Source organism: Physeter macrocephalus, chromosome 20 (genome assembly GCF_002837175.3).
Source record: "Physeter macrocephalus isolate SW-GA chromosome 20, ASM283717v5, whole genome shotgun sequence".
NCBI lineage: Eukaryota > Metazoa > Chordata > Mammalia > Artiodactyla > Physeteridae > Physeter > Physeter macrocephalus.
The window spans coordinates 24,776,971-24,787,372 of record NC_041233.1 but is presented as its reverse complement, the minus strand read 5'-3'; the positions used below and the strand labels follow the sequence as shown (position 1 = coordinate 24,787,372).

Below are 10,402 nucleotides of genomic sequence, written 5' to 3'. Positions count from 1 at the left end.
GCGGCACGTGGGACCCTCCCAGACCGGGGCGCGAACCAGGTTCCCCTGCATTGGCAGGCGGACGCGCAACCACTGCGCCACCAGGGAAGCCCCAGAGATTTCCAAATTTGGTACAAGTTCATATCCTTTTTCTTGTTTTCCTTTTCCTTCATGATATCGGCTATATATACCACGGCCAGCAGAATATCCCCCAAGGTAGGAACCCCTAGGCCCTGGGGCTCTGTTGCCAGCTGTACCTCGACCCGGGCCTCTTATGCTGCCTGCTTTCACGAAGTAGTCCCTGTTGGGCCCAATGAGCGCGTTGTAGGGGTAGCCATAGTAGGCCAGTGTGTAGGGGTCACAGGAGTACACGTAGCTGGGCTGCTGCACCATTGCCTCCTCGGCTGCGCCGCCGCCCTTGGCCGCCTTCTGGTAGCGGGAGTACTGCTCCTTGTCCACGGGCTTGGCCAGCGTCACCTCGAGGCATGAGCCCTCCAGCTTGGTGCCGTTGAGGTTGTTCATGGTGTGCACGGCGTCCTCGCGGCTGACAAAGTGCACGAAGGCGTAGTCGCGGATCTTCTTGACACGCTCCACGCAGCCCGGGTTGAACTGGCCGAAGCTCTTCTTGATGGTGTTCTCGGTGGTCTCAATCATGAGCTTCCGCACGTAGAGGATCTTCACGGTCTCCATCACGTCCTCGTCCATGTCAATCTCGGGCTCGGCCCAGTCCACGGCGATCTGGTGGCCCCAAAGCTGGATGCGGCCGGGCATGAGCTTGCGGCGCGCCATGGCGGCGGCGCAGTGGCTCTCGTATTCGATGAAGGCGAAGCCGCGGTTCTTCATCTTGTCGGCCGCGCTGGCGTAGACGATCACGTCGAGCACACCTTCCGTGACCTTGGCAATCTCCTCCAGGATCTCCTCGCGCTTCTTCATCTTGGGGATGCCGCCGATGCAGAGGCGGCAGTTGTCCACGCTGCAGCACAGGCCGAGCAGGCGGCCGGGGCGGATCTCGTAGTTGTTGAGCTCACGCACGGCGCGCTTGGCCTTGTGTTTGTGGCAGTACATGACGAAGGCGTAGCCGCGGTTCTTGCCGTCGAAGTCCATCATGAAGCGCAGCTCGTAGATGCGGCCCACCGCCTCGAACACGGGCACCAGCTCGTCCTCGTACACGTTGCGCGGGATCTTGCCCACGAAGACCTCGCAGCCGCGCTGCGGGTGCGGACCTTCCCAGCCGGGCGGCGGGCCGCCATACTTGCGCTGCCCGTTCTCCTGCACCATGCTGTAGCCCGTGCGCTCCATCAGCGCCAGAAGCGCCGCCTCGTTGGGCGCGCCCGCCACGCCCTCGGGCACCTTGGTGGAGGACCCAGCGGCCGGCTCGCTGCTCATGGCTGTGGTGGAATCCTCTGCGGTCATAATGTCAAAGGCATCCACGGCCCCGGCGGAAACCAAAAACCACCAATTTGATTTGTCTGGTCCTTTACACGATGTTGAATAAGAATATACAAGGAGATTCAGGCAGCTTCCTCGGGATTTCTCAGTTCAATTTGTGGAGTGCCCTTTGAGGCAAATCCAGACCTCCTCACTGAGCCCAGGAGTGGCTGATCTCTGCTAGGTGACCTAATGCGAGGTGTCCTGATGTCTCTGTTACCCGAACTCAGACCAGATTTTTACTCCCAGCACTGGCAACTTCCCGTAAATCTGCATTGAAATTTTATCCTGCTCGCTGAGCCTTCGCTGGCTGAAGGCCAGTGCAACATTCCTGTTGTTTTAGGAGGGCAGATACCTTTGCTGAGGCAGAGCACCGCTTGGATGACCACAGGGAGAAACATCACGCGGACCAAGCCCTGACCAAGGCCTTCACAGCAGGGCCTGGGGCCTGGGCGCTGCTCGTTCACAAGTGGCTCATGTTAATGCGCTCTGACCTAAAGTTGCAGCTGGTTTCTAGAAAGGGAACAAAAAACACTGCATTTAAAAACAGCAGCCAAGCCCTCCCTTCACCTTGCCTGATCTCTGGGTAGTTAGTTCTAACTCCCACCCCATCCCCGTCGCAAAGAAATCCGCAATCTGTGCCCCACCCCTTCGCATTACCTGTTTATTATTTTTTTCCAGAATATGATTGTCATATCATCTGCCAATAATGACAGTGTTACATTTTCCTCCCAATCCTCATACTACTCATGTCTTTTTATTATCTACAATAATATGTTGTATATTAGTTGTGGTGTTCAGCGTTGTCTTCTTTCGTGTCTTAAGGGGAATTAGTTTAAAGTTTGTCTATTAAATATAAAATACGCTGTAAGCTTTTTCTGAAAAACCTTTACAGAATTAAGGAGGATCTTGTCTATTCTTAATTTCCAAAGAGTTTTTTTCATTAATAGGTGTTGATCTTTATCAAATTCTTTTTCTGCATCAGTTGAAAAAATAAAATTATTTTCTCCTTTTATCTAGTAATATAGTGAACAACATTGATAGATTTCTTTTATATTGAACAATCCTTGCAATAACTGGAAATCCTACTTGATCATAATGTATTAGTTTTTAATATACCTTTGGATTTGAATAGCTAATGCTTTATTTCGGATCTTAGCATCTATGTTCATAAATGAAATAGCCTGTAATTTTCTTTTGTCGTCTATTTTTATAATCAAGATTATTAGGCACCTTTCCTTTGCTCTTCTGTATCAACTTATATATGATACAATTGATTTTGACTTAAACATTTGGCAGAACTCAACCATAAAACAACTGGGACCTGGGGTTTTTGGCAAGGGAGGTATCGACTATCATTTCATTTTCTTAATCTTTAAGAATTTGCATTCTATATTCCTTATTGTGTTATTCATGGTATTTTATACTTTTTAGAGTTCATCAGTTTCATCTAGGTTTAAAAATTTTATTAGAATATGATTTTTCATATTAATCTTTTATTTTTTTAAAAATACACTTTATTTTTTAGAGCAGTTTTAGTTTCACAACAAGATTAAAAGGAAAGTATAGGGCTTCCCTGGTGGCGCAGTGGTTGAGAGTCCGCCTGCCGATGCAGGGGACACGGGTTCGTGCCCCGGTCTGGGAAGATCCCACATGCCGCGGAGCGGGTGGGCCCCTGAGCCCTGGCTGGTGAGCCTGTGCGTCCGGAGCCTGTGCTCCGCAACGGGAGAGGCCACAGCAGTGAGAGGCCCGGAAGATCCCACATGCCGCGGAGCGGCTGGGCCCGTGAGCCATGGCTGCTGAGCCTGCGCATCCAGAGCCTGTGCTCCGCAATGGGAGAGGCCACAACAGTGAGAGGCCCGCATACCGCAAAAAAGAAAAAAAAAAAAAAAAAAAGTAAAGTATAGATATTTCACATATACTTCTTGCTTCCACACATGCATAGTCTTTCTTCCCCATTATCACCATGCCTGGTGACATACGATATGCAGTATCTTAAAAGCTTATGTACCATCTTTATATCTTCTTTGGTGAGATGTATGTTAAGGTCTTTGGCCACTTTTTAATCAAGTCGTTTATATTCTTATTGTTAGTTTTAAGAGTTCTGTGTATATTTTGATTAAGTCTTTTATCAGATGTGTCTTCTGCAAACATTTTCTCCCAGTCCTATGGCTTGTCTTCTCATTCTCTTCACATTGTCCTTTGCAGAGCCTGAGTTTTTAGTTTCAATGAAGTCCAGCTTGTCAATTCCTTCTTTCATGGGTCATGCCTTTGGTGTTCTATCTAAAAAGCCATACTCAATGTCATCTAGGTTTTCTCTTATGTTATCTTCTAGGAGTTTTATAGTTTTTGCATTTTACACTTAGTTCTGTGATCCATTTTGAGTTAATTTTTGTGATGTTATGATGTCTGTGTCTAAATTCATTTTTTTGCATGTAGATGTCCAATTGTTCCACTGCTATTTGCAGAAAAGTCTATCTTTGCTCAATTGTATTACCTTTGGTTTTTTGTCAAAGATTAGTTTATATTTATGTGGGTCTATTTCTGGGCTCCCTATTCTGTTCCACCAATCTGTTTGTCTATTCTTTTGGCAGTACCATGCTGTCTTCATTATTGCAGTTTTATAGTGAGTCTTGAAGTCAGGTAGGGTCAGTTCTCCAACTTTGTTCTCCTTAAATATTATGTTCTGTTCTGTGTCTTTTGCCTCTCCATATAAACTTTAGAATCAGTTTTTTGATATCCACAGAATAACTTTCTGGGACTTTGATTGGAATTGCATTGAATCCATAGATGAAATTGGGAAGAACTGACATCCTGATGATAGTGAATCTTCCTATCCATTAACATGAACTATCTCTCCATTTATTTAGTTCTTTTTTGATTTAGTTCATCATAGATTGTAGTTTTCCTTATACAGAACTTGTATATATTTTGTCAGATTTATACCTAAGTTTTTCATTTTTTGGATGCCAATATAGATAGTGTTGGGCTTAAATTTCAAATTGCACTTATTTGTTGCTGGTATATAGATTAACTTTCATATATTAACCTTGTATCCTGCAATTTTGCTATAATTGCTTGTTAGTTCCAGGAGTATTTTTGGTCACTTCTTTTGGACTTTCTACATAGACAATCATATCTTTTTAAAAAAAAATTTATTTATTTATCTATGGCTGTGTTGGGTCTTCGTTTCTGTGCGAAGGCTTTCTCTAGTTGTGGCAGGTGGGGGCCACTCTGCATCGCAGTGCGCGGGCCTCTCACTATCGCGACCTCTCTTGTTGCGGAGCACAGGCTCCAGACGCACAGGCTCAGTAGTTGTGGCTCATGGGCCTAGTTGCTCCGCAGCATGTGGGATCTTCCCAGACCAGGGCTCGAACCCGTGTCCCCTGCATTAGCAGGCAGATTCTCAACCACTGTGCCACCAGGGAAGCCCAACAATCATATCTTTTGCAAACAAAGACAGTTGTATTTTTTCCTTCTCAATTTGTATTCCTTCCTTCCCAATTTGTATTTCTTTTATTTCTTTTTCTTGTCTTGTTGCATTAGCTAGGACTTACAGTATGATGTATGATGTTGAAAAGCAGTGGTGAGAAGGGACATCCTTCCCTTGTTTCTGATCTTGTGGGAAAACTTCAAGTTTCTTACCACTAAGTATGATGATAGCTATAGTTTTTTGTAGATATTCTTGATCAAGTCCAGGAAGTTTCCCTCAGTTCCTAGTTTACTGAGAGTTTTTATCTTGAAGAGGTGTTAGATTTTGTCAGATGCTTTTTCTGCATCTATTGATATGATCATATGATTTTCTTCTTTAGCCTGTTGATATTCTGGATTACATTAGTCAATTTTTGAATGTTCAACCAGCCTTGCATACCTACGTTAAATCCTATTTGGCCATGGTGTATAATTCTTTTATATATTGTTGAATTTGATTTGCTAATATTTTGTTGACAGTTTTTCAGTCTATGTTCATGAGAGATAATAGTCTGTAGTTTTCTTGTCTTGTAAAGTCTTTGTCTGGTTTTGGTATTAGGAAAATGTTGGCCTCATAGAATGACTTAGAAAGTATTCCTTCTTCCTCTGTCCTCTTAAAGATATTGTATAGAAATGGTATAATTTCTTCTTTAAATGTTTGGGAGAATTCACCAGTGAACCCATCTGACCCTCGTATTTTCTGTATTGGAAGGTTATTAATTACTGATTCAGTATATTTAATAGACATAGTCCTATTCAGATTGTCTGTTTCTCCTTGTGTAAGTTTTGGAAGATTATGTTTTTTAGGAAGTTGGTCCATTTCATCTAGGTTATTAAATTTGTGGGCACGTAAGTGTTCATAATATTCCTTTACTATCTTTTAAAGTAATTAATTAATTAATTAATTAATTAGGCTGCATTGGGTCTTCGTTGCTGCACGTGGGCTTTCTCTAGTTGCAGCGAGCGGGGGCTACTCTGTTGCGGTGCACGGGCTTCTCATTGCAGTGGCTTCTCGTTGCAGAGCATGGGCGCTAAGTGCATGTGCTTCAGTAGTGTGGCACGCGGGTTCAGTAGTTGTGGCTTGTGGGCTCTAGAGCACAGGCTCAGTAGTTGTGGCACACAGGCTTGGTTGTTCTGTGGCATGTGGGATCTTCCTGTACCAGGGCTCGAACCCATGTCCCCTGCATTGGCAGGCAGATTCTTAACCACTGCGCCACCAGGGAAGCCCTTTACTATCTTTTTAATGTCCATGGGATCTGTAGTGATGTCTCTTCTTTCTTTTCTGATATTAGTAATATGTCCTCTTTTTCTTTTTTTTTTTTTTTTTTTTTTTTTTTTAGTTAGCCTGGCTAACGGCTTATTGATTTTATTGATCTTTTCAAAGAGCCAACTTTTGGTTCCATTAATCTTCTCTATTAATTTTCAATTTTAATTTTATTGATTTCTGCTTATATATTTATTATATCTTTTATTTTAACTTTGTATTTAATGAAAAATTCTCAACAAAATATTAGCAAACTGAATCCAACAACACGTAAAAAAAGATCATACACTATGACCAAGTGGGATTTATCCCAGTTCACAAGGACGGTTCAACATATGCAAATCAATCAGTGTGATACACCACATCAACAAAAGAAAAGACAAAAACTACATGATCATCTCAATAGATGCAGAAAAAGCATTTGACAAAATTCAACATCCATTCATGATAAAAACTCTTACCAAAGTGGGTATACAGGGAACATATCTCAACATAATAAAAGCTATTTATGACAAACCCACAGCTAATATAATACTCAGCGGTGAAAAGCTAAAAGCCTTCCCACTAAAATCTGGAACAAGACAAGGATGCCCACTTTTACCCCTTCTATTCAACATGGTATTGGAAGTCCTAGACACAGCAATCGGACAAGAAAAAGAAATAAAAGGTATCCAGATTGGAAGGGAAGAGGTATAATTGTCATTATATGCACATGACATGATACTATATGGAGAAAACCCTAAAGATTTCACACAAAAACTTCTAGAACTGATAAACAAATTCAGCAAGGTAGCAGGATACAAGATTGACATACAGAAATCTGTTGCATTTCTTTACACTAACAATGAAGTATCAGAAAGGGAAAGTCAAAACAAAACAAAACAAAAAACAATGCTTTTAAAATCGTATCCAAAAAACAAACAAAAAAAATACATAGGAATAAACCTGACCAAGGAGGTGAGAGACTTATCCGCTGAGAACTACAAAAAACTGATAAAGGCAACTGAAGATGATTCAAAGAAGTGGAAAGATTGCTTATCTCCACTTTTTTTAGTTCTTTTACTGAGGTTATGTCTTGTTCTTTCATTGGTAACATATTCATCTGTCTCTTCATTTTGCCCAATTCTCTTGTTTATTTCTGTGTGGTAGGCAGGTAAGTTGGTTACATTTCCCAATCTTGAAGAAGTGGCCTTATGCAGGAGATGTCCAATGAGGCCCAGCAGGGCACTTGTTTCTGGTCACCAGAGCTATATGCTCTAGAGGTATCCTGTATGTAGGCTGCATGCACTCTCTTTTGTGGCAAGGTGAACTAATGTGGGCATGCTGGTAGGCGGGGCTGGGCCCTGGCCCAGTTGTCTGTGAGGCAGTGCCTCACGTGGTGGCTGAGGGCCCACTGGAGGGCACATCCTGTGTGGTTGGCTGTGCAGCCCTGGGGGGACTTGGGGCTGGTGCTGGCCCACTGGTGGGCTAGGCTGTATCTCCGTGCAGCTGTTTGTGAGCTCCAGGAGGGCTCATGGCTTGTGCCAACCCACTGGTGGGTGGGGTCAGTCCCCGGTGGTAATAAGCTAGAGGGAGGATTCTAAAATGGCACTTGCCAGTACCAGTGTTATCATGGTAGAAGGATCCCCAAATAGCTGTCAACAGTGTCTCCATCCCCAGAGGGAGTACCAGTTGCCTCCTGCCATCCAATAGGCTCTCCAAGATCAGCAAGTGGGTCTGACCTAGGCTTTCAAACTACTGCCTCTGCACTGGGACTGGGAGCATGAGAGATTTTGTGCACTCCCTTTAAAATTGGAGTCTCTATTTCCTATAGTCCTTCAGCTCTCCTCATCCTAAGCCCCAGTGGTTTTCAGAGCCAGATGTTCTGGGGCCTTGTCTTCCTGGTTCAGGATATCCCTAGTTTGAGGAGCCTGATATAGGACTATGAACCCTCACTCCTTGGGCAGGACCTCTATGATTGTGATATTCCTCTCGTATGTTGGTCACCAACCTGAGGGTGTGGGTCCTGAGTATACCATGTCCCCGTCCCTCCTACCATCTCACTGTGGTTCCTTTTTTAAGTCTTCAGTGTGGAAAATATTTTCTTCTAGTCTGCATGTCATTTTCATAGATAGTTGTTCTGTAAGTGGTTGTAATTTTGGTGTGTCCATGGGAGGCAGTGAGTTCAGGGTCTTCCTACTCTGCTATTTTGGCCACCTCTCCAGTTGCTTTTTTTTTCATTAAGATCATCACTTCTCAATGATCAGTCTGCATATTTAACCATTCTCTTTTCTTGAAATACATGTTGGATTAACTCCATCTCCAATAGTTTGGGTTTCCTTTGGTTGCTTCACTTTGTCACACCCATTAGATGTAATCACTTCCCAGTAATACCGTCTTACTTTCTAAGAGCTCACCTACCCTCACAATTTCTATTTTCACTTCTGATAACTGTCAGATTTCTATCTTTAACCTTGACATCCCTCCAGAATCTAGCAGTTGGATTTTTCCACTAGTTAACTCATCTCCTCATTTCTCAAACTGACTCTACACATCATTATATTAGGCACCCAAGCTCATGATCTCAGAGTCATCCCTGCTTCTTCTTGCTTGCTTGCTTGAGCTTCCCCCGATCCCAATATCAAGGTGATTTCCCAGACCAGTTGGTTTTCTTTCAAAATGCTCCCTACATCTTCCTTTTGTATTTCCACTACTCTCCATTACCAATATCCAGAATGTTATAACAGCCTTATTACAGACTTCTTTGTCTCCATCAACATTTATTTCTCCTTGCTGCATAGTACTGCTAGAGTAATCTTCATAAAATCCCACTTTCATTCTCTGATTTTTCTGCTCAAAACTCTTCATTGTAAACCTCTTCTTTTTCCTACAGAAGAAAACTCCTAGCATTCAAATATCAATACAGTCTAGCCCCCAGCCTACATTTCCTTAATTTTTACTATGCAATCCTCAGTACCCATAAAAATAATTAGCTTGCTACTTCCATGCTTTAGCCCCTACCTCTCTACCTATCCAACTTCTACCTATTTTTCAAAGCCATATCTTTTTCTCTAGCTGAGAGTGACCTCTTCTGATTCACAACCAACTGGCACTGATCATTTCCTAACCGGTGTTGCTTTTTATTTTTATTCCTAAAACATTTGTTTATGTGAGAGGCAGCTTGGAATGTTTAAGAGCTTCAGCAAATTTTTTAACTTCTCTGTGGTTCACTTTGTTTAATGGAGCATAATAAGTATATCTCATAGTGTTGTGAAAAATAAATAAGATTGTACATTACAATCCTTAATATAATACGTGGCATATAGTCATGTTCATATATAACTACTTATGATGATGATGATGATGGTGATTTTTGAACAGTGAAATAAAATAGAATTCCTGTCCTTAAAGGGTTTTAATATTATCTAAAAATATGTTAATCTTCTCCTCTGGATTCTTGAGATTCTAGGCTTAGCATATAGCTTTTGTAATAGGTATTTGTTTGACACTATCATGACTTGGGCTGGCAGAAGGGTTCGACTAGGGGGTCATAGTGGCAGGAACTGTGCTGTCTGTTTAGCTTGCACTCTTTAAATTATTCAGAAATAAAAAATCTACAAAACAAGTCTTTCCATGCAATATTTAGGGGTTATGTTTCCTATGCTTTGGAAATTAATTGTATTTATCTCCTGTAATAACCTTTTAATATACAATGTAGGAAAGTAGTTTTTTTTCTCATTAAAATTTAATCTTTTTAGGACTAGGAGCTCCATTATCCATTCTAGATGAATTTCTTGATGAATCCTCTAACCTGCAGTCTGAGTCACATGAACCCATTTTGTCTGTACAGTCTCAGGATCCAACTACCAGCCAAAAACCATCCAACACATTTATCAAGGAGATACCATTAAAAAAAGGTAATTAGAATAAAGATTTCGACTTGGAAGAAGGGCATAAACAATTAGACAATGTTGAAAACTCTTTTGATGACCAAAATGGCAATCTTAACTTGTTTGAAGTTGATTAGTTTATCTGTAATATTGTCTAAATTGCTTCATGTGAGGCTAGACTCTGAAATCCAATCTCAGTAATGCAACTCTTTCTATAGTGAGGATTTACATTTAGCTCAGAGAAGTAGCCAACTATAGACCTATGATTTTCTGGCAATGAATTTTCAGTTTTACAATATCTAAAGATTCAGAGTATCTACAAATCTGTTTCACATTCAGGAAGATCTGAATACTTTTTTTAAAAAAAGCTTTTATTTCATTCAACTTGCAT

General features: G+C 42.0%; 2 protein-coding genes across 4 annotated transcripts in view; one reads left to right on the top strand and one right to left on the bottom strand.

Annotated features, from left to right (window-relative positions):
• Positions 1–1,515, bottom strand: part of LOC102996014 (RNA-binding protein 47-like) — a 2,864-nt gene extending 1,349 nt beyond the window's left edge. The window contains exon 1 of the mRNA XM_024132079.2: positions 82–1,515. Within this exon, the coding sequence (XP_023987847.1) occupies positions 82–1,392 (1,311 nt within the window). The 5' untranslated portion in view covers positions 1,393–1,515. The remainder of the gene's footprint in view (positions 1–81) is intronic.
• The window catches only part of CFAP70 (cilia and flagella associated protein 70), a 95,422-nt gene that overhangs the window by 66,157 nt on the left and 18,863 nt on the right, over positions 1–10,402 (top strand). For all 3 annotated transcript variants that reach the window (XM_055080802.1, XM_055080803.1, XM_055080804.1), the window contains one exon: positions 9,880–10,038. In XM_055080802.1, the coding sequence (XP_054936777.1) occupies positions 9,880–10,038 (159 nt within the window). The remainder of the gene's footprint in view (positions 1–9,879; positions 10,039–10,402) is intronic.